Here is a 24,710-nt window from a genome sequence, read left to right as displayed (position 1 = left end):
ACTATGCAACAAGTGAAGACATATATTTGGATTTTGTGTTACATACTTATGATATGTGGGCCGTTAGAATGTAAAAATTAATAATTCCCAAATACAAAAATTGTGGATTTAGTTTAACCGTTACCTTAAGTTCGCGCTACAACTAATACTCCGGTCCCTAGCCACCACGCAGAACACTAGAAGCAAGCAACTGAGTACACGCATGCGCAAAGAGACTTTGGATGTGGCTTGGCTGCGCCGTACGACGTTAAACCTGTAGAGTAGGGCGGGCTCTCTGCACTGGAGACGGAGCCGCTGGGGTTGTGCGAGTCTGTGTCTGCAATGTGAGGCGCGCCTGAGTCGGGGCAGCGCTGTCAGCCCCCTGCTTGCAAAATTGCACCCCGACCCTTGCTCGTCCCCCTCTGTAGCGCGTGAATCTGCCTGACTCCCACCCACCTGCTCCAGCACAACCATGAGCGCGGAGGGCTGCCAGTACCGAGCCGTGTACGATTACAAGAAGGAGCGCGAGGAGGACATCGACCTGCACGCCGGCGACGTCCTGACAGTGAACAAGGGTACGCTGCTGGCGCTGGGCTTCGGCGACGGCGAGGAAGCCAAGCCGGAGGAGATTGGTTGGCTGAGTGGCTACAACGAGAACACGGGCCAGCGGGGAGACTTCCCGGGCACCTACGTGGAATATATCGGCAGGAAGCGGATTCATGCCCCGACGCCCAAGCCCCGGCCCGTTCGGCCCCTGCCCGTGGCTCCGGGCCCCTCCAGAACCGAAGTAGATGGAGAGCAGCCTGGTAAGTTGGGAGGCGGCGGCTATCGTTGTGTTCTCTGCGCCGGCATTTTTGCACGCTCCGGCTAAGTTTTATGCATGCATAGTTATTTTTTGGTTGCTTCCCGTTGTAGTGCATCGCCGTGGAAGTGGCGTTTAAAGCCCCGGCGAGGACCGTTCTAAAGGGGCGAGGTAACAGCTTCGCATAGGTAGACAGACCCATTAACCAGTTCAAAACGGGGAGACATCTCCTTAAAGTTTCTCACGCGAGACATAGTATTTAATAATATGATAAAAGCCTAACACGATAAAGCCAAATTGCTTAACTGTTCCAAGGAGTAACTTATTTGCTTTTTCCAACAACAACAAAAAAGGTCACGCAGGGCTGCTGTGCTACTAAAGCAGGGTTTTAAAGCTAGGAGAGAGCTCCGGGGCATCCAGGCATCCCTTATCTTAGTTCTTCGATCTTATGGACGATGCAAAGGTCCTCTCCTACGGATGTCTGGCATTCTTAGAGTTTTCAAGACGTCGGCAATTTGACGAGTTTGGTTGCTGCCTTTAAAAAAAAAAAGTTTGCGTTAAAGCATATGCTTCCTCCCCCCAAAGGGCCTATACTGTCCGATGGTCCTGCATAAACTTTCAGCTTAGACTTCAGCATATTGGTTATTTGGAAAATGTTTATATTTTGTCTGGGGGGGGGGGGGAGATTAAACTGGGTTTTCCTTAGCCAGGAGTTCCGTGGTGAAAGGCACAGATTTACTAAGGCAGTGGCTGTCTTGCACCCTCATATTTTAGCTCTTCTGTTGTCTCCCATGTTTATAAAGATATCCCTCTGTGTAAAGGGACTATTAAGTACTGTATTCACTTTTAGTAAGTTATAAAAATGGCGACGGAAGTTACATTTGACATAAAAGTGCCATCTACTGGCCTGAGACTAGAGAGTAAGACCAGCACAGGAAAAGCAATAGAGGTTTTTAAATAGAATTCACATTCATTTAGGTTTTAATAAACCGGTGGTTTAAGGTTGTTGAAGCTTTAAAATTTGATAATGGGTTTACTTCATTCCCCCTCTTTTGTTTGTTTTTGTTGCTTGCCATCTGGTATACCTTAAAAATTTCAGTTGGGTATTTATTTCATAAACCATTTCAAATAGTGTACAGTAAGTCATTTTATAATTAATCACTGTCAGATTTAATCGTCTTATGACCTCATTTAATGTTGCTGTGTTTGCTTAGAATATCATTCTCTTAAGTAATGAAGTCACATAATGTATGTAATGGTCATCTTATTCCTCACAGATTATACTACCAATCATTTCTATAGCGCTGCTAGACATAGGTAGCGCTGTACATTAAAATATTCCACCCAGAACCATTTGTGTCCTTGGGGTGTAGAGTTCAACTAAAAAGGGGGAAATATTTAGCTGGAAGGAACTTGATAGGACAAAGGGCCTGATTCACTAAGCTTTTTTTCCATAAACAGAATGTGAGGGAGCACGTGGTATACCAAGAAGCTAGCTTTACATTACTACACACAGTTTTGCACACTATTAGTAGTGGCTTGTAATTTAGTTGATATGGTGGATTAGCTTTCAGTTTTCTTTAATTGAAGTCCTGAAATTTCAGAGCCTAGGTGTTACCAAGTGTTAATCTTTTTAAGACACTTTTTTTGTAATAACAGTATGCTGAACCACTGGAATCTGTATTTGGAAATGATATACAGTATTCTTGTAAATATGAACCAAAGTTAACATGGAGTTTCTTAAACGTAACAAACTTTTAGATTTTTCTAAATTCTGTTATGTATGTATCTGTAGGTTTGCTGAGATTTGTCAATGTCATGCACGTGTTTCCAGGAATAACGTTTGCTATGCGTCTTAAAAATACTCTGACTTGTGAGTAAGATTCATTCCTGTCATGTGCATTACCAATCCATTAGGAGCCATTATGCTAGAACTGAAATAGCTGGCAACTTGCATCAGAAATGGGTTTGCTCCAGATTGAGTGCATCATGGGCCCTGTACTGAAGGTGGGCTTGACAGGCTTTTAACAAAACATTGTATTATGCAATATGACCACTAGAAGTTAATATGCAAGATAACTTATTGGATATTGCTTTCTTTTTTTTTTTTTTTTTTTTTTAATTTTTTATTTCTATTATTCAACAAAATTTTACAAGAATTGCTTTCTAATGTAGATTTGCTACAAGGAGGAATCACTGTCTTGGGAAGGGTAAACCCACCAGACAGAGCTGCCCTGAAATAAGAGAAGGAACTTCTCAAGCACAGTCTTGCTTTGAGGAGAACTTCAGGCACAGCTGTTAACACATGTTATTTTCCAGTTAAAAACTTTTGAATCTTGTTGTTTTGCATAACTTCTTTCCCTTTTAAAAGAAAAAAATAAATTGGGGGCGTGTGATGTAGACGGAGGGTAATTTGCTAATTTATTTACTTTTGAACTTGAAGGAGACTTCCCACCACTAATTTAATATATCACCAGAGGGAGAGTGACCTATTGACCATAACTTGCTTTGCAGCATTATGGGGATGGTTCTGCTGTTTGGGATCCTTTGGAGGAAACCACCTTATAAAGCTATGAGACTGAATGGTCCATGCATTTATTCCTTTTTCATCCATTTATCACTGACGAGTCATTATGCAACCCATATAAGATGAAAAACATACAAGAGTAGCCATACTGGATCACTCCAGTGGTTCATCTAGCCTAGAATCCTGTTTCCACAGTGGCCAATCCAGATTACAAGTACCTGGCAGAAACTTGAGTAGCAAAATTCCATGCTACTGATCCCAAGGAAAGAAGTGGCTTTCCCAATGTTTCTTTCAGTAGCAGACTATGGATTTTTCCGTTAGGAACTTGTCTAAACCTTTTTAAAACCCATCTATACTAACTGCTGTTACCACATTCTCTAGCAACTAGTTCCGGAGTTTAACCATTTTTTAGAGTGAAAAAATATTCTCCTATTTGTTCTAAAGTTATTTCCATGTAGCTTTTATGACCCCCTAATCTTCATAATTTTTGAAAGAGTAAAAATAGATTTCATTTTTAACTGTTCTTTCTAACCTCATATGTCTATCTTCCAAGCTGAAGAACCCTACCTAACCTCTCTTAACTTTTCCTCATACAAGAAGAGTTCCATCCATTTATCATCTTGGCTGCTCTTCTTTGAACCTTTTCTAATTCCGCTATATCTTTTTTGAGAGATGATGATCAGAACTAAAAAAAAAAGGATTGCAGGAGAGAAACCAAAAAAGGTCAGTCACTTAAATATGAAGAAAACCATTTTAGGACCATGCCAGAAATGCCTAGAGAGGTCAATCACTGTGAGGTCTCGCCATAGAGCAATAGAGGCATTATAATGGTTCCTAGCATCCTGTTTGCTTTTTTGACCGCCACCACACATTGGGTGGATGGTTTTAGTGTATTGTCTACGATAACATCTAGATCTTTTTCTTGGGTGCTGACCCCTAAGGTGGACCCTAGCATTTGGTAACTGTGATTTGGATTATTTTTCCCAATGTGCATCACTTTACATTTGTCCACATTAAATTTAATCTGTTGTTTGGATGCCCAGTATTTCTGCACTTTTTCCACAATCCTCATGTGTTTTAATAACTTTGAAGAGTTTAGTATCATTTGCAAATGTATTAACCTCGCTTGTCGTTCCAGTTTCCAGATCATTTATAAAAATGTTACATGGCATCCGTCCTAGTATAGATCCCTGTGGAACTCCATTATTCACCTTACTCCTTTGAGAAAAATTGCCATTTAGCCCTGCCCTCTGTTTCCTATCCAATAACCAATTCCTAATCTAAAACAGAACACTGCCTCTATCATATGACTCTTAATTTTCTCAGGAGTCTCTCATGAGGAACTTTGTTGAAAGCTTTCTGAAAATCTAGATCACTACATCAGTTGTCTCATCTTTATTCACACCGTCAAAGAAATGAAGCAAGGTAGAAGATGCAAGATTTCCCTTGGCTGAACCCATTCTAAATCTGACCCATTAAGCCATGTTTGTGTATGTGTTCCATAACTTTATTTTTTATAATAGTTTCCATTATCTTGCCTGAAACTGAACCTTACTGGTCTGTAATTTCCTGGATCACTCCTGGAACCCTTTTTAAAAATCAGCGTTACACTGGCCTTCTAGACAAACGTAACCTAGATAGGGGAGGGTTGAATAAAGCATTCTGCCAAAACCTTCCAATCCAGTTAATGCAAATTCAGTGTATGGTTATATAAGCAGAAAAGTTGCTAGGAAGAGAGAAGGACAGCTATCTCTTTGCAGACACCAGATTAGATGGGAAATGTTTGCAGGTGGTAGAAGATGTTGGAAGGAGAGGGGAGAGCAAGAAGAATGCTGCTGGAGGCAGTAGTGTAGTAAGGGGAAGGGGTAACGGGGGTGGTTTGCACCAGGCGCTATGTTGGTGGGGGCGCTGACATCCCTCATCCTCTCTGGGCCCCCCACCTCTTCCCATGTCATCCCTCCATGTGCCTCCCCCTACCCTTCCTCCATACCTCTAGTTGAAATTGTTGCTCGTGGTGGTCAACAACGTGCTCTTTGTGATCCCATTGGCTCTCCCACTGACGTCACTTCTGGGTGCCGGGCATGAAAAGTGATGGCAAGAGGGAGAGCCAACGGGGTCGCGAGGATCACGTTGTTGACCGCATAAAGCAACAACTTCAACCAGAGGTATGGGGTAGAGAATGACACGGTGACAAAATTCATCACCATTCCCGTCCCCACGGATAACCGCGGGAAACCATCTTCATGTCATTCTTTAAGGAGAGAGGGAAGAATCAGAGTATGAATGGCCACAACCACTGACCCGCAAGCTTTGCTTTGAAGAATGCTGGTGTAGAAGGACCGAGGTTGAAATAGACACTAGAAAATGACATGGGATTATTTCCCGTGGGGACGGGAACGGTGATGAATTTTGTCACCGTGTCATTCTCTAGTATGGGGGAAGGAAAGGGGGCGTATGCAGCAGGTGGGATCGGGGAAGGAGCAGGGGAGGGGCATCGCCACCCGGGCGCTCTCACCCTCGCTATGCCACTGGCTGGAGGGGAAATGGGCAAGGGATAGAGGAGAGAAAAGCAAAAGAAAAAATTGGGAAGAAAATAAAAAAAAAACTTAATGATGTAAACAAAAGAAATGCAAAGTTAAATTGTACATTTCCCTGGTCCCAAAGCATTTTGTAATGGGAGTGGGGGCACCCAAGAATTAAAAAAAAATATTTTGGCTCTTGTTTGAGTGGCAAATATATGAATGTCACATGTCCATTTACAGTGACCTACAGCCAATGAAACTGAAGTACTTGATTTCTAGATGGACTTCTCTGTGATATGCGAACTGGGTGTATTCCCTCTCCAGCTGTGCTCTTTACACTGAAGAAGTCGAGGGACAGATGTTATATTTTGAAGGAAGGGGTAGTTGCTTGCTTTCTAATGATGGCACCTCATACTAACAGTTGGGCAGTCAGTAGGTGTTTGGAATTTTTGAGGATTACACAACTGGAAAAGAATTGTTTCAACACTATTTTATGATGGCCATGGTTATAGTTTTGTGAACAAATAGTGCAGGTAAATAACTGTTTTTACAAAACAATTTCATATATAGGTGATAGGAATGGTAGAAATGAGCCACAGAAGTGGTTTTCTGTGTTCCTAAGGGATGGCATGGAGGAGTAGCATAGTGGTTAGTGCAGTGGTCTGGTGCACTGGGTTCAATTCCCACTCAGCAACTCAATCCTCCATTGCCCCAGGTACAAAATAAGTACCTGTATATGATAAACCACTTTTCTGCTTGGTTGTTGGAACAGCTGATCTAACACGTTGATTCTACAAACATTCTACACCCCTATCAGTCAATTTCTGTTGCATTCCCTAATAAATTTCTGTTGAATGCCCCTCTTGGCTTGAACCTATCATTTCCTCTCTTGAATGACATCTATACATCTATTGACAAAAGCTGTTTTATTTATATCACTGGACTTCAGTGCAGCTTTTGAGTTACTCTTCTCTTACAGTGATTGACCTCTCTAGGCATTTCTGGCATGGCCCTAAAATGGTTTTCTTCATATTTAAGTGACTGACCTTTTTTGGTTTCTCTCCTGCAATCCTCTTTTTCTCATTTATTCTCTTATCTGTGGCATTCTCAAAGACTCCCTTCTTTCACTGATCTTTTTCTTTTTTTAAGTTCAATAGATTTTTATTAATAATTTCAAATATAAACAAATCATGACTCAAACAGTTCACAGAAATGATTAGCTAAACAGATTGATTACAATAATCAGTATACAAATAATGATGACACTAAAACTAAGCATATGTAAACAAAAGAAAATTAAGAGCATGGATGTGCATTACCATAGGAAATAAAAAATGATATTCATTTTAAATGTGATATGTCACTATATTTTGAGAAGATTCCAAATTTTTTTGAAAATGTTTTTTCCTCAAACACTCTTTCAAACTTAGCAGTTAGACTTACTAAATTCCACCGTTCAATATGTTCAATTTTTAAAAGTCCTTCAAGTTAACAAGAATTATTTTAATTGCTAAGTTATGCAAAATTTGTACAAGTTTGGCCTGTTCATCTGTGATTGAAGTATTCATGCAAAGTCGACCCAACAAAATGATGTTTATGGTCAGCGGCTCTTTAACATTAATCAATGAACATATGGAATCCCTAACTTTTTGCCAATGAACCAAAATTCCCATCTCCTTATTACAAGACCAACACTTACCGTATTTGATTCATTGGATCTTATTTTGCTCAATTTGTAAGGTGTCCATACTGCTTTATGTAAAATTAAATATATAGATTGAGTTATAGCTGAAGATTTCAAGGCTTTATGTACGGACAACCAAACTTGCTTCCATTGTTTATCAGATATTACCATTTATAGCTCATGGGCCCACGTAGACTCCGTCCCCGTTGATCTGTAGAATTTATTGTCACGCAGCACTTTGTACCAAGATGCTGCTGCTCCTCTTAAAAGATATTTTATTTATATACTCTAATAAACTTGGTGTCTCGTTAGTGAGCTGAGAAGTTTTGACAAAGGACCTCATACAGTATTGGAGTTGTCGATTTAAATAATTGATTATATGGTACTTGATATTTAACTTGTATTTCAGAAAAAGTCACCCATTCATTTTCAGATTTTAATTGCTGGATAGTCCAAATAGCCTCTTGCCATAATTTTTTTATCTTCGATTTTAAACCTGACATTGTTCCAAATAGTCATATGTGTTGTTGTAGACTAAGCCACAGGAAGTGCAGAATCTATTGCTTTAACTGCAAGTGAGGCACTACATATTAATCTATCCTTGCATCCGTGCACTTTGTGGTTAAACAGTAGTAAAAACTTGACCCTTTTCAACATCTTAGCCCTCTGGCTTCTTTAATTCACTCTACTTTTATAAAGTTATATATATATATTGATGATATTCTTTGTTGAGTTTAGTTTTCTATAACATTCTCACCAAAGAACTCAGAACAGGTAAACATACATAATATACAGTTAACAGGTTATGAGTTGCCATAATTACAGAACAGTTTACGATACAACATGACACTTACTAGAGGTCTAATACTAATATACATAAATACAGTTTACATGTTAAATTTGTCATAGTTACAGTGCAAGATTATTACAAGGTTTTTTTCCTAACGTAACACATACCGGGATCTGGTACCAATATACATTTCTTTATAATCAATTGGTCATGGGCAGGGGAATTAAGTGAAGAGGTATGTTTTTATTGCTTTCCTAAAGTTGAGGAGTCCTTCAAGGGATCTGATCTGCGGGGGCAATTGATTCCAGTGGCTCGGTATGAAGAGGGAGTAGGAATGTTTGGTGGTTTGCATTTGAAGGGCATGACCAGGGGTCGTTTTGAAGTGTATTTCATCCTGGGAGCGGAGGGGCCTGTTCTGGATATACAGAAGAAACTTGGCTGTCATGTAGCCCAGTGCCATGTCATGCAAGGATCTGAATGCTAGCATTCAGGCCTTTGAAGACACAATGTTTGGCTACAGGCAGCCAGTGATCCGATAATAGAGCTTGGGAAATGGGGCCAAGGTCACGGATGCGTTTTGTACACGCTAGAAACGTCGTACGTTCTTCGCCATGAGACCGTTGAATAGTGCATTGCAGTAATCCATGCGGGAGAGTACTAAGGCATGGAGTAGGGTGAAAGTAGTTATTTTTGGTGGTGTAGGTAGTAAAATGTGGAACATACCACCTGAGAGATACGGTTGGAAAGCGATAGGCTGCAGTCAAGGAGTATTCCTAGGTTGCACGCTTGGTCTTTTGCAGTTATGGTAGTTGAGTTCCAGTGCAGCGAGGGGCAGGCGCAGTTCCAGTGTTCATTTTGGATCCAAAAGAGCTCTGTCTTGGAAGCATTTAGTTGTAATTTGTTGAAGGACATCCAGTGTTTGATTTCCAAGAGCCAATTTAGGAGTTTTCATGATCTAGGCATCACGGGTTTCTCCTAGCGGTAGGTACAGTTGGATGTCATCCGTGAATGAATGAATCCTGTATTTTATATTTACGGGCTATGTCTAGGACAGGTCTAACATAGAGATTGAATAATAAGGGAGATAGTAGAGTCCCCTGTGGAACACCGTATTTGATCAATTTTGGTTTTGATAGCATATTGTTGAGCAGAATGCTTTGGGATCTTTTATTCAGGAAGGAGATGAACCATTGTAGTGCAGTGTCTTGGATTCCAATTTCAGAGAGCCACTCAATGAGGAGACGATGGCCAATAGTGTCGAAAGCTGCGCTGAGATCCAGCAGCACATCATTACCCTTATCCATGAGTTTCCAGCAGCCATCAATGATGTCTAGAAGGATGGTTTCAGTGCTGTGAAATTTCCTGAATCTTGAGTGGAAGGCAGATGGGGCTCCTTGTTTGTTGATGGAGTGCGATTTGTTTAACACTTTTTTTTCCAGGATCTTGGAGACAAAGGGCAGGGTCTAAATGCTGGGGACATTAAGGTTGAGTGTGGGTTTTTCAGCGGTCTGATAACCGCTGACTTCCAGTTTGCGGGCACTATGCTAGTTTGTAAAGTGGTGTTGATGAGAGGAAGGATGGAGTCTACAAATACATCATTTACAGCCACTAGGTTGGAGCCAGAAGGGTGAATAGTGATGTCATCACAGGAGATAGTTTTGAAGTGAGTTACGTTCCCAGTTGTAGTTTTAATAATCTTGTCTGAGTTGCAGGGGGACGATGTCTGTAATGTGGTGGAGTCGAGGTGAGACTGTATTATGTCTACTTTGTCAGTGAAGCAATCTGAAAATGTTTCGCTGTTGAGTTCGGTGTTAGTCACTGGTTGTCTTCATGTGATGTTGTGAGTATCTTTTTTGTTAGTTTAAAAAGATTTTTGATCTATTGCAGGTCTTTAATAGTTCTTAGAGCAGTATTTCTTTTTAGTCTCTAGGGTGGCCTTTTTATATTCTTCATGCAGCTCCTTCCATTTGGATTAGTCACTGTTAAGCCTGGATTTACACCATTTCCTTTCCGCTTTCCTTAGTTCTTTTTTCTTAGTTAAATCGTATGTAAACCAGCGGGAGGAGTATTTGTGGGGATAGTATTTGATCTCTTTGGTACTAGCCCTTCATAAACGGTTTTCACAGATTCAGAATTGGGTTTTGGCGTTCTCACTAGGTTGGAAAGGCCTTTGGAGAGATCTAAGATGATAACGTCGTTGTTGTATATCTTTTTATGTTGGGGTTACTTCCTGGTTGACGGTTGTGGTTAATGTGATCAAATGGGGATCAGACTAGGGTACTGGTTTGGTGGTGCAGCCAGGAGTTTCTGTGGTGAGTAGTGTATCTTTTTGAATAAAGATTAGGTCTAGGGTGTGGGCCGTAGAGTGAGTCGGCTAGGGGATCATTTGCTGGAAGCCTAGGTCTGATAGTGAAGTGATGAAGTCTGCCGGAAATCCGGTCTCGTTTGGGTAGCTTGATGATATTCTGCTGATCTCCCCACACCCAGATCTCTCACTAGTTCACTCTTGTGTGATTCAAATCAATTTTTTAATCCTCTAGTCAGTGACATTCTGGACACTGGTCAATCTTCTTGCCCTTCTCTCATGCACTCATGAGAGGCTCTTGAGACAATTAATGGGATAGGTGGCAAAATTCAGTTGTGGACTGATAATTTATTAATCAGATAGAAAGCAGAGTGTAGGGTTAAATGGTCATTTTTCTCAATGGAGGAGAGTAAACACTGCTGTACTGGGACTGGTGCTATATAACTTATTTATAAATGATCTGGAAATTGGAATGACAAGTGAGGTGATTAAATTTGCAGATGACACTAAACTGTTCAAAGTTGTTAAAACGCTTGCGGATTGTGAAAAATTGCAGGCAGACCTTAGGAAATTGGCAGATAAAATTTAATGTGGACAAATGCAAAGTGATGCACATTGAGAAGAATAACCCAAATAACAATTACTGGATGCTAGGGTCCACCTTGGGGGTTAGCATCCAAGAAAAGGATCTGGGTGTCATTGTTGACAATACAATGAAACCTTCTGTCCAATGTGTGGCGGCGGTCAAAAAAGCAAACAAGATGCTAGGAATTATTAAAAAAGGGATGGTTAACAAGACTAAGAATGTTATAATGCCTCAATATCGCTCTATGGTGCGACCTCATCATGGAAAATTGCGTTCAAATCTGGTCTCAAAGAAGAGTGACCAAGATGATAAAAGGGATAGAACACCTCTCGTATAAGTAAAGACTAAAAAGATAAGGGTCTTCAGCTTGGAAAAGAGATGATTGAGGGGAGATATGATTCAAGTCTACAAAATCCTGAGTGGAGTAGAACAGGTACAAATGGATCAATTTTTCACTCTGTCAAAAATTACAAAGACTAGGGGACACTCGATGAAGTTACAGGGAAATACTTTTCAAACCAATAGGAGGAAATATTTTTCATTCAGAAAATAGTTAAGCTCTGGAACGCATTGTCAGAGGTTGTGGTAAGAGCGGATAGCGTAGCTGGTTTTAAGAAGGGTTTGGACAATTTCCTGGAGGAAAAGTCCATAGTGTTATTGAGAAAGACATGGGGCAAGCCACTGCTTGCCCTGGATCAGTAGCATAGAATGTTGCTACATTTTGGGTTTTGACCAGGCACTAGGGACTTGGATTGGCCACTATGAGAACGGGCTACTGGGCTTGATGGACCGTTGGTTTGACCCAGTAAGGCTATTCTTATGTTCTTAATACCCCTCTTCAGCTAGTGGACTCACTTAAATATTTGTATGTTAAATATTTTCGATCACCAAGCTTCTTTCAAGAAACATCTCTCACAGTTGGATCCTGTTTTTACTTGCCCTGTACATATATCTCCCTGGTTGACACCTCCTGTGCCACCCTCCTGTGTTATCTGGTTTCTTCTTCCATTGACTATTGCATTATTATATTCTCAGGTCTCCATAAGGCTTGCCTTAAACACCTTCAGACAGTACAGAACATTGCTATCTGCTGTCTTTCTCGCGTTCTGAGATTGGACCATGTATCTCCCTTGTTGAGCCCATCAGTGGCTATCCCTTTTCGCATCCAGTTTTAGAATCTTACACTCACACACATGGTCTTTCACACAGGTAATCCTTCCATCCTTTCTGTCCTTATCATGCCTTACATTCCCTCTAGGGCCCTCTGTTCATCATTTTCATCCCGTTTATCCCTTTCTTCCCTTCACCTCTCTCGCTTAAAACCAATATACCACTCTGCCTTTTTCTGAATAGCACTAATCTGGAATGCAGTCTACTAGAATTACACTCCAAGAACTTAGACCTGTTTCTGTGCCCTCCTAAAAACATCCTTATTTACCCTGTCCTTTCCATTAAACTGTTAGCCTTGATTGATCAGTGTGGCCTGCCCTGTTTCCAAAAGTCCAGGTTTATATTCAAGTATATATGGTAAGTGACTTGTCCAGGGTCACAAGGAGTAGTATGGGGTTTGAACCTACAACCTCCAGGATGCTGAGGTTTTAGCCCTAAGCACTACACAATACTCTCCTATTGTGCTTGGGAGTCTGCCACCTTTGCAAATAGAAGGCAAGGGCAAAGCGGTTTATGAGGTGACATCTCCAAGGTCTCCACCATAATTTTTATTTATTTAACACATTTATATACCGCCTGAAATCTAGGCGGTTTCCAATATCAAAAACATTCATAAAATTCTATAAAAAGCAACAAACACAGCCAACAAAGTTCCATATAATCAACAAACAACACAGACAATGTTCATTATCTGCATATCTATAAAATACATGAACAATATCATTCACAATTTACGTGTATATTTTTGTCACATATTCAAAGCATAATGGGAATTATTTCTTGCGTATAGACATCAACAAACAGTTGAGTCTTTAAAAATTTCTTGAAGCTACCACATTCTGTGCACACTCAGATGTCCAGGTAGCTTGAACTGGGAAGTTTCACTGGACTTTCAAAGCTGTGAGACCAGCACAAACTGCCTGCCTTGCATAGCTCGTTTACATTCAGTTGAATCATGATACAGACCTGGGAAACATGTTATTTGAGAGGCTGTTTTGCAAAATTAAAAAAAAAATTAGGGGGAGGGAGGTGGCATGAAATCATGGGTGCCAGGCTGCAATTTCTAGGGACCATGGTGGCCTGGTCTAGGATTTGTCCAGCCCTACCTTAACGAGAGATCTTAAGTTTGTACCTGAGGTCAAAGGATACAAAAAGCATCATCAGGTTTTGAACTCAGCTTGTTCTCTCTCTTAGGCTAAGCTACTCATTGTTGACTAATGATTTGTTACTTTTCTTAAAAAGTGATGCACCAATTCATTTTGTCTCTCTTTAGGTTCTATTTTCAATGAAACTTCAGTGATTGCTGCTGCTTTAAATTTCTGGAAGTGTACAAATGTGTAAACATTGGTGTTCTCAAAATGACACAGGGACAAATTTTTCCCATCCCCATGGAATTTCTCTATCCTCATCCCGTCCCTTTGTGATCTCCCTGTTCCTGCCCCATTCCTACAAGCTCTGTCCTCATTTGCGCAATCCTCAAACACTTTAAAATCATAAATATTTGAAGCTTGTATGGTTAAGGCAGAACTTGCATGAATGGGATGGGGATATTGAAATCCAGTGGGGACGGGGACAAATTGTTCCCCTTGCCGTTCGGAGGGGCGAGTGTGGCACAGTGGTTAAAGCTATAGCCTCAGCACGCTGGCTGCTGCTTGCGACCCTGGGCAAGATCCTTAATTCCCCCATTGTCCCTGTGTCATTTTGAGAACACCAATGTTTACACATTTGTACACTTCCATAGATTGTGAGCCTGCTGGGACAGACAGGGGAAAATACTTAAGTACCTGAATAAATTAATGTAAACCATTCTGAACTCCCCTGGCAGAATGGTATAGAAAATTGAATGAATAAATTAATTCTTTACTCAAAACTACAAATGAAGATTGTGTCCATATCGGCTTTAAGACAGACAGCAGGCCAGAGAACCTCTTCCCAGGATGAATGTGCATATTTCTGTTCACTGAATATAATGCCTTAAAGTAATTTTGATTTTGTTATGAAGGTGATATCCTCTGTCTACGGCAGTGATTCCCAACCCTGTCCTGGAGGAACACCAGGCCAATCGGATTTTCAGGCTAGCCCTAATGAATATGCATGAGAGAGATTTGCATATGATGGAAGTGATAGGCATGCAAATTTGCTTCATGCATATTCATTAGGGCTAGCCTGAAAACCCAATTGGCCTGGTGTTCCTCCAGGACAGGGTTGGGAACCACTGGTCTACGGTTCAAATGACTTTGTGTCCCCCAGTGGGGACACTACTACTGTCCTAGCAGGTCTCATTTTTAGTCAGATGTCACCTTATAAGAGACTAGTCTCAGCTCATGGCTCTGATCTTAAGATTGTTTTTAGTTGAAAAGCATTCCAGTTGTATTTCCCTTTGGGTACTAGTCTGAGAAACTGGCTTGCTTGTATGTGATCAAATTCATATTACTATGCATCAAGGTGATAAAAGGGTTTGCTTGAAGATAATTTCAACATAAGCCTTTCCTGGTGCTTATTTTTCTGGTCTGTAACTTAAAACACAGCTAAAAACTAGCCAAATGCTTGTCTTATACTTTTTAATTTGAGGCAGATTAATGTGGGTATTGGCATACAAGGGTTTGCTGAAAAGTTCTCGGCCCAACCAAGAAGGGAATGATGTGGAGCCGTGAAATCTACAAGTTATTCCACATATTCACCCCTAAGTTCAACACACTTGACACATTGTGTCTGAAGTTTCTGAAACCCTTCCAGAAATACTCTGGTGTCTGGTCACTGAAATACTGCTTTTGCTGCTGCTGCAATAATTTCCAAAGCACTCAAAAAATTTTGTTCTTTTCAAACTCTTTTTAAGATTTGGAAACAGAAAATAGTTAGATGGAGCAAGAACTGGTAAGTAGGGTGGATGGTCTATGCACTGAAACCCCCAATTGTGTCAAAACATCAATTGTTTTGCCAGGCTTGTGAGCAGGTGCATTGTCTTGTAAAAAGAGAACTCCTTTCTGTAGCTTCCCTCTCTCTCTCTTTTTTTTTTTTTTTTTTCTTTCAATGCCTTCTTTAATTGGCACAGCAAGTTACAGTAGTATTCTGCATTAACTGTTTGGCCCCTTGGGAAGATAGGCTGTCTGTCTGACATTTGGGTCTTGAATTTCCTTGACCTTAGAGAACCTGAATGTCGCTTTTGCATGGACTGTTTTGTTTCAGGATCATGTTTTATCAACAGTAGCCAGTTGTTCCAAAAAGTTGGCACCAGCTTGCTGAAAATGCTGCAAAACCAACTTGACATCGTTTCTCATCAGCATTCAAACATTTGGGCACCTACTTGGTTGACAGCTTCTGCATACCAGCTGCTTGTGGATTATATACCCAACATGTTCCCTGGATATCTTAGTGTCTCAGCAATTGTTTTAGCCAATATTTGCTGATCTGCCAAAATCAGGTCGTGGATATGATCAACAATTTCAAGAGTTGACAAAGTTTGAGGCCCCCCAGACCTTGCTGCATCTTCAGTCTCAATCTCCGTGCTTCTTCACTGCGGAGTATGATGGGCATTTGTCACTCAATGTTTGCATCGTACCCTCATGGATTTCCTTTGGAGTTTTCTTCTGCAGGAATAGGAACTTCATGAAGGCACGGAATTCCACACTTGAAGATGCCACACTTTTTTTTTTTCGGTGACATGGTTCAATCAATGATCTGAAGCAATGTCAAAACATTGCATTATGATTCTAAAATAACACTCAGAATTTAGGAAGTTGGTTGGGTTGAGAACTTTTCAGCGCCCCCTTGTAGATTTGGTTTGGTTAATATATACCATATATACTCAAATATCCGATCCAAATATAAACCAAGATCTCATTTTTGTCCCACTTTTTAGAGAAAAATGGTAACTTGAAAATAAACAGAGGGTTTATAGTCCACCATTCCTTCCCTTCCATCCCTTGTGCTGTCAGGCATTCCTACCACCAGCCGGTAGTGTCCCTCTTCTGCCTCCTTCACTGCCATCAGCCGGTCACACTCTGACCCCTCCTCCCCCAACAAGAAAAGGCAGCATTCCTCCTCCCTCCCCAAACAAATGCCACTAACCCACCTCCCAGACCTCCCAGGTTTACTGTGTTTCCCTGGTGATCTAGCAGTGTGTTGGGGCAGGAGCGATTCCCATTTGCTGCTCCTGCCCATTCTCTTTCAATGATGAAATGTCTGCCGAGACTTCCAGCGATAAAGGTAAAGGGGATGGGACTTGTGTACTGCTTTATCTGTGTGCAGTTACAATCAAAATGGTTTACATATTTTAGACAAGTACTTATTTTGTACATAGGGCAATTAAGTGTTGAGTGAGTTTCCCATAGTCACTAGGAGCTGTAGTGGGAATTGAACTTGCCACCTCAGAGTGCTTAGACAGCTGTTCTAACCACCAGACCACTTGAGGATTATAAGCTGGATCCCAGCCTGTACCCTGTGGCCTTAGGCAAGTCACTTAACCCTCGATTGCCCCAGGTACCACAGTTAGATTGTGAGCCTGCTGGGACAGATAGGGAAAATACTTAGAGTATCTGATTACTATTCATAGTATTGTAAATCACTTTGGGTGACTCTCTTCTTGAAAAAGCAGTTACTAAAATAATCTTAATTGTCAAATGGAAGAACCTGACATCAGAGGAGGGGTGGGACCGTGGCAGAGAAAACAGCTACGAAGCAGTGCAAACTTAAGATCGCTGGCATCGCAATCTTGCTGCAGGCTGCTTCATTAAGGTAAATGCCGGTGCGGGGAGGCCAGGGGGGGTGAGCAGTCCGGGGTGGGGAGTGGGGCGGGCAGGCCTTCAAGGGGGGGATGCAGGCCTTCAAGGGGGAGAGACAGGCCTTCAAGGGGGGGAGAGACAGGCCTTCAAGGGGGGGGGAGACAGGCCTTCAAGGAGGGGGGAGACAGGCCTTCAAGGAGGGGGGAGACAGGCCTTCAAAGGGGGGGAGACAGGCCTTCAAGGGGGGGGGAGACAGGCATTCAAGGGGGGGGGAGACAGGCCTTCAAGGGCGGGGGGAGAGAGGCCTTCAAGGGGGGGGAGACAGGCCTTTAAGGGGGACAGGCAGGCCTTTGGGGTGGGATGCAGGCAGGCCTTCAGGGATGGGATGCAGGCCTTCAAGGGGAGGACAGGTCTTCAGGGGGAGGTGCAGGCCTTCAGGGGGGACAGACCTTCAATGGAGGGCAGGCATGCAGGCCTTCGGGGTGGGATGCAGACCTTTAAGGGGGGAGACAGGACTTCAGTACATGGAGGGAGGGAGAGAAGGGGGGGTTCAAAGAGATGTGCATATGCCGGACTTTGGGGAGGAAGAAATGATATGTCTGAAAATAGAGGAAAGGGAGAGAGATGATGGACCATGGGATTTAGGGATGAAAGTTACAGAAAGGGAGAGATGATGGACCCTGGGGTGGTGGGGAAGGGGGGGATAGATGCTGGATGAAAGGGTAGTAAGAAAAGGTGGATCTGTGGAGGGAGGCGGAAAAAAAGAAAGATGCCAGACCTCCTGGGGAGGGAAGGGAAATGGAAGGGGAGGACAGAGATGGCAGATGGATGGTTAGAACGGAGAAAGAAGAAGAAGGAGACCCTGACAAGCAAGTTATCAGAAGACAACCAGAGCCTGGGACCAACAAGATTTGAATAATGATCAGACAACAAAAGGTAGAAAAACTAATTTCATTTTCTGTTTTGTGATTACAATATGTCAGATTTGAAACGTGTATCCTGCCAGAGCTGGTGTTAGACCGCAAACGTGAGCTAGGATTTAACAGAGAGAGGAAAAGTCTTTCTTTTTTGTTTGTTTATTTTGTTTACACCACAGCGCCAGTGTGGTTAGGAGAAGGCAAAGGGGGTGAAGAGGCTTGTGGGAAATAAACCCACCAGGATGTTTGAAAAAAAACCCACCCAATTGGGCAGGAAAATCGAATCAAAAAACCAATTCAATAGGCTGAATCGAATCGAAATTTTTTTTCCTGAATCGGGCAGCACTAGTGTGGATAGATATATTGTGTTTGGAGTGACTTGTAAAGGTTGTGCCTGAGAGATGGAAAGAGTTGATGTAAAGGGGATGGGACTTGATATACCTCTTTTTCTGTGTGATTTACATAATAAGAGTGATTTACATGGAGCAATTAAGTGTTAAGTGACTTGCCCAGAGTCACAAGGAGCTACAGTGGGAATCAAGCTGATAACTTCAGAGTGCTGAGACAGCTGCTCTAACCACTAGGCTGATTGTTGGAGGAGGGGGTTATCAAGAGACAAGCAGAAGAGAGACTAGGTCAGGGGAAGGCAATTCCAGTCCTCGAGAGCCAGAGTCAGGTCAGGTTTTCAGGATATCCACAATAAATATGCATGAGATAGATTTGTATCTCAAGGAGGCAGTGCATGTAAATCCATCTCATACATATTCATGGTGGAGATCCTGAAAACCTGACCTGGCTCGACGGAATTGCCTACCCCTGGACTAGGTGAAGGCAGGATGCATGTTGCTGACATCTTGGGGGTAGAGTTGGGAGGAGAGTCGAGAGAATCCTTTGGCTTCTGTTTCAGTGTCACCTTAAGGGCTTGATTTTTGTTGAGCTTCTCCCATAAACAGAGTAGGAAAACAGTTTTAGTAACTCAGGCCCTAAAGGAGCTGTGATTAGAACTGGGGGGGATGGTAAAGCTGAGGGATGAGGCATTGTGTGAGGGGAACAATTTGGGCACGAGTCCTTAGGTCAGCTTTTAAATTCAACAAAATTTGTCAAGATTTGATTTAAGGATTCTGTGTTTGTTCCACTCTGTTTTAAATTCCATCACATTATTTCTCTTCTCCATTGGGAAGACATTTCCAGGCACTTGCCACCTTTCATTACCAAGTTGCAAGGAGATACATTTTATTTATCATGTTCTTTAGTGTCATAACAACTAGGTCTTTGGAAAATATCCATGTGTTCACAAATACCTTTTAAGTATTTTAAATGTGTATCATATCTTCCTGTCCTTTAAGATTAAACATATTGTAAACCGCTTTGTGTGAATCTCTTCATGAAAGAAAGTTCATAAATCCCAATAAATATATATTTAGATTCTCATTCTAGCTTGGGACCAACACCATTTTGGTGAACATAAGAATTGCCACTGCTGGGTCAGACCAGTGGTCCATCGTGCCCAGCAGTCCGCTCCTGCGGCAGCCCTTAGGTCAAAAACCAGTGTCCAATCTGAGTCTAGCCTTACCTGCGTACGTTCTGGTTCAGCAGGAACTTGTCTAACTTTGTCTTGAATCCCTGGAGGGTGTTTTCCCCTATAACAGCCTCCGGAAGAGCGTTCCACATTTCTACCACTCTCTGGGTGAAGAAGAACTTCCTTACCTTCGTACGGAATCTATCCCCTTTCAACTTTAGAGAATGCCCTCTCGTTCTCCCTACCTTGGAGAGGGTGAACAACCTGTCTTTATCTACTAAGTCTATTCCCTTCATTATCTTGAATGTTTCAATCATGTCCCCTTTTCAAGGGAGAAGAGGCCCAGTTTCTCTAATCCCTCACTGTGCGGCAACTCCTCCAGCCCCTTAACCATTTTAGTCACTCTTCTCTGGACCCTTTCGAGTAGTACTATGTCCTTTTTCATGTATGGCGACCAGTGCTGGACGCAGTATTCCAGGTGGGGACGTACCATGGCCCAGTACAGCGGCATGATAAACCTTCTCCGATCTGTTTGTGATCCCCTTCTTAATCATTCCTAGCATTCTGCTTGCCCTTTTCGCTGCTGCCACGCATTGCCCGGACGGCTTCATTGACTTGTCTACCAGTACTCCCAAGTCTCTTTCCTGGGGGTCTCTCCTCTGTACTACTTCTAGCCTTTTTTAATTTACCCCCTTCTTTAAAAAGCCGCACTAGCATTTTGAGCGTCAGAGTTGTTACCGCGGTTGCCGGAGCTAAAAACGCTAGCGCGGGGGAGTTGGTGAAGCCTCACCAGCAATCTGCACAGGTTCATTATCCACCCCTGCAGTCTTAACATTCATCTGACTTTGGCCTCGTCAAGTAGTTGTGCAGTCAGTGTAACAGCAGTTTTTGAAAAGGTTACCAAACTTAGATCAGGCTCACTGATTTGTAGCTTTTCAGAGGTCAATTTCTCTCACTGCCTAGCACTATATTTTAAAGAGCAAAATATTGAACATGTAAAAATAGTCAAGAGAAGTCTTGCTTCGTGTGTGCTATTTGTTGTTGGGTTTTTTTTTTTGGGGGGGGGGAAGGTGTATATAAAAATGAGATGCTTGATACCTGGCTTTTCAAGTGGCAGGTGAAAATTTTTTTTTTTTTTGTTTGAAATAATTTTTATTAAACAGAAAAGCACTGAACAGCCAAAGAAAACAGTACAATACAGACATGGCAAGGAATGAGCAAAACATGGATAAGTGAAAAGTGATCACAAAAAATAAATAGAACCAAGGGAGGCTGTTAAATAAATCTATATCCACATAACACAACCTCAAAAATATAGGATAACAAGTCCAAGTGTTACTCTCAAGGGAGAAAAAACCTTAGTGTCTAATAGGGAAAATCAAAGCAACCCATATAGACAGGCTAGTTGCAAATATCACTTGCAGCCAGCAGACACATCCTCGGTCAAAAACTCCCAAAAAGTTGAGGACACAATTTCACAGTGAATTTCAACAGTCTTAATTCTAAGTTTCAAAAAGTTTTCAAAAAAACACTTATCTGAAAATTGTTGTCTTCTCAATCAAATTGCAAACACAAGAACGTGATCCTGGAGCTTGGAAGCGGGAGAAAATCAACAGGGTTCCCTGTTTCGCTGGTGCGCTTCTTCAGGGATTTGAGCATCGATTCACCCGCTTCAATTTCTGTCAATTTCTGACAGAAATTGAAGCGGGTGAATTTAAGCTATTTAACTTATTTATAAATGATCAGGAAATTGGAACGATGAGTGAGGTGATTAAATTTGCAGATGACACTAAACTGTTCAAAGTTGTTAAAACGCATGCAGATTGTGAAAAATTACAGGCAGACCTTAGGAAATTGGAAGACTGGGCATCCAAATGGCAGATGAAATTTTAATGTGGACAAATGCAAAGTGATGCATTTTGGGAAGAATAACCTGAATCACAGTTACCGAATTCTATGACTTAATACAATTGCATAATTTCACATCAGTAGAATAGAATGTTAACTTTCAAAGAGGTCAAGGCAGATGACTTTAAAATATGCAATGTCACCTTAGTAGCAACTATACAAACATAGACAAATATACCCCTTCCCTTTTACTAAACCGCAGGGAGCTATGCTGAATGCTCCACACTGCTCCCGACACTCATAGGCTCCCTGAGCTAAAAAAAAACACTATCACAGTTTAGTAAAAGGGGGCAATAGTGCAAAATATAGACAGCAGATATAAATTCAGACACATTTTGATAACTAAATTTAAAATAAAATCATTTTTCCTACCTTTATTGCGTGGTGATTTCATGAGTCTCTGGTTGCACTTCCTTCCCTTCCTCCCCTCCTATGTATAAGCACCGGGCCCCCAAGCCTTCCCCCCCCCTCCCCGCATGCTGACATCGGAGAGGAAGTTCCTGGTTGGCCCGGAACTTCCTCTCCTATGTCAGAATTGGAGGGAAGGCTTGGGGCCTGGTGTTCGGGGAAGCAGGGAGAACAGAACGCAAAGGCAGCGATCTACTGGTCGATCACGATCGACCTTTGGGCATCCCTGGCTTAGATTGTCTATTCCTTAGCAACAGCAGCAGATGAATCCAAAGACCAATGGGATAGCACACATTTACCAGCAGGTGGAGATAGAGAAACTGATTAACAGGTGGTCCTATTGGCTGGCACGCCTCCTGATCAGCTTCTTTGTCTGGGTAACAAAAAAACTAGATAAGGGAGAGTCCCTAGATGTAGTGTATCTGGACTTCAGTAAGGCTTTTGATAGCGTCCCACACCGTAGACTTTTTAACAAGATGAGTTCGTTGGGGCTAGGAGAAATATTAACTGCATGGGTTAAAGACTGGCTCAGTGGCAGACATCAACGGGTGGTGGTAAATGGTACTCCCTCTGAAAAGTCAGAAGTGCACAGTGGAGTACCGCAGGGCTCGGTCCTGGGTCCAATCCTATTTAATATCTTCATATGAGACCTGCCTCAGGGACTTCGGGGTAAAATTGCATTATTTGCCGATGATGCTAAATTATGCAACATAGTGGGCAGAGGTACCTTGCCCGACACTATGGCAGAGGACATACTTTTACTAGAGCACTGGTCTACTATTTGGCAGCTGAATTTTAATACTGTATAGCTGAATAAGACTTCTCAGTGCAAGAATGAATAAGCAAAATGTATGTCTGGCTTATGAGATAAATAATTTAAATATTCACATACACTCAGAATTGTGAGATTTGACCAAGAGCAATAGCTCCTATAGCCAAACCCACCGCCCCATCACTGTGTATGACTTGTTATTGAAAACTTAAGGTGAACGTGCTATTCAAACACTAAAACTAATTTTCAATGGCAAAAAAGGGGAAAATAATTTCCACTTAGCTTTCAAATGTTTTAACAGGTCCCGACGTGGACCATGTTTCGATGTTCTTTCTCAAGGAATCCAAAAGGTAATGTAAGCTGCTCAAATGTCAAAGAACTGAGAGTGGTCTGATTCGGGCAAAAAATCTTGTGATCATGTATATAACGTAACTTAGTCTTAATATTGTCATTTATAGCTAAACTTTTATTTTACTTTTGTGATTATGATAAAAATAACAAGGGCCTCAAAATAGTACTTGGCGGGGCCACGAGTTTGAGACCACTGAGCTAGAACTAACAGTTTCAAGTTTATTCATGTTTTTGATTAAACGCTTATCTAGAGGTACTAAGCGTTATACAAAGATTTAAAAAAATAACAAGGACATTACATTTTAAAAAAAATTAAACATACATAATTCTTAATAAGACATACTTGGGTGACTACTTTATTAGCCATGAGAAACATTAGGAAAGAGGGGAAGAACTACAATTTTTTTTTTTTTTTTTAAATAAAAAAGGTACATAGATGGAAAACACATAAGGGATGGGATTGGAGAATTGCTGGCATATGTCTAGGAATTGAGATGGCTTGTGCTGACATACTGGTTAGGAACATCTGGACTGACTGGGTTGACCATATCCTTATCTAACTAATGCTGCCTTGTAAAATCCATTAACTGGATTCAGACTTTTCCGGTAGTGGAACCTATACTTTTTTACCCTGTTGATTTGAAGTACTATACTGTAATTACAGCTGCCAGCAAAGTGAGACAATTTTCTAATTCACATTTGATTTTACTGATTGTAAGTCATTTTCACCCCAGTACCTAAATAATATTTAGTTTTGTTTTTTATTTTTTTTAGAGGGATGAGAAAAATTTAGCAGTTTAATGCAGGGAAGGGCCTAGAAGGGAATATTTTGTTATCCCATTTCAAAATGTGTTGTATATCATTTGACCACGTGTGGTGCAAAAGCACATATAACTAAATTTATTTTAAGTAAGGATGGGATATTGGTTTGGGTATGTGATCTCAGTACTGGAGAGGGAGAAAAGCTTGAGGGTAGTATGGGAGAAGAGGAAGAATCAAATTTTGAAGGTCTGGAAGGATTTTCTCTCATTCAGCCTCCTTCTTTGTTCTGGCTCATTCTCTTGCATGCTTCAAACTTATAGTCTGGCCCCAGGAGGAATGTTATAGCCTGAGGCATTGCTGTTCTTCTAGTAGCAGCTAGTGGGTGAGGATGGAAGGGGGGGTGTACCTTTGTGCTTGTCAGTTAGTGCCCTCCAGAACCAACTTTGACTCATGCAGTTGCTTGGAGGGTCAGGAACCCTAACACTTCAGGTTATTAGAGATGTACCAACAGTACTGTCATTGACGCCTCTCTTGACATTGGATTCAGTTCCTGCATCGGGTGAACCTGCTAAGAAGCTGTCCTCTTATCATCCAGTATCACAGGCATCTTGAGCATCGAGTCCCTCGATGTAAGCCAAGTGCCAATGCTGTCATCGATCTCAATCTGTGCAGGCGGTATCTCCTTTGAGGCATGCGTTCTTATTGAGGTCACCCATGCCTCAACACTCTGCAGTACCGATGGCACTGGCTGTTGAGCCAATGGTACTGGTGCAGTCTTTCCACGCCCAACTTAAAGATTTTCTCCAACAGGAGCTCGCTGTGCTTTTCAAAGCACATGTGGCACTGGTGCTTGCACCAACTCCCTTGGTACCAGCCCAGCTTGAGCATAGTGCATCGGGGCCCTCAAGGTACTGAACCTCGCTCTCCTAGTAAATCTGCATCGAAGTCCCATGGTTCTGATCCTCGCTCTTCTAGTAAATCTAGAAG

The 24,710-nt window shown here is 41.8% G+C and overlaps 1 protein-coding gene across 1 annotated transcript in view; it reads left to right on the top strand.

Annotated features, from left to right (window-relative positions):
• Nucleotides 1–203: 203 nt before the first annotated feature.
• Nucleotides 204–24,710, top strand: part of PIK3R1 (phosphoinositide-3-kinase regulatory subunit 1) — a 126,190-nt gene continuing 101,683 nt past the window's right edge. The window contains exon 1 of the mRNA XM_033929894.1: nt 204–785. Coding sequence (XP_033785785.1) covers nt 452–785 — 334 coding nt within the window. The 5' untranslated portion in view covers nt 204–451. The remainder of the gene's footprint in view (nt 786–24,710) is intronic.

The sequence above is a fragment of the Geotrypetes seraphini genome, chromosome 1 (genome assembly GCF_902459505.1).
Source record: "Geotrypetes seraphini chromosome 1, aGeoSer1.1, whole genome shotgun sequence".
NCBI lineage: Eukaryota > Metazoa > Chordata > Amphibia > Gymnophiona > Dermophiidae > Geotrypetes > Geotrypetes seraphini.
Note: the sequence above shows the minus strand (reverse complement) of the source record. Positions and strands in the feature narration are given on the sequence as shown.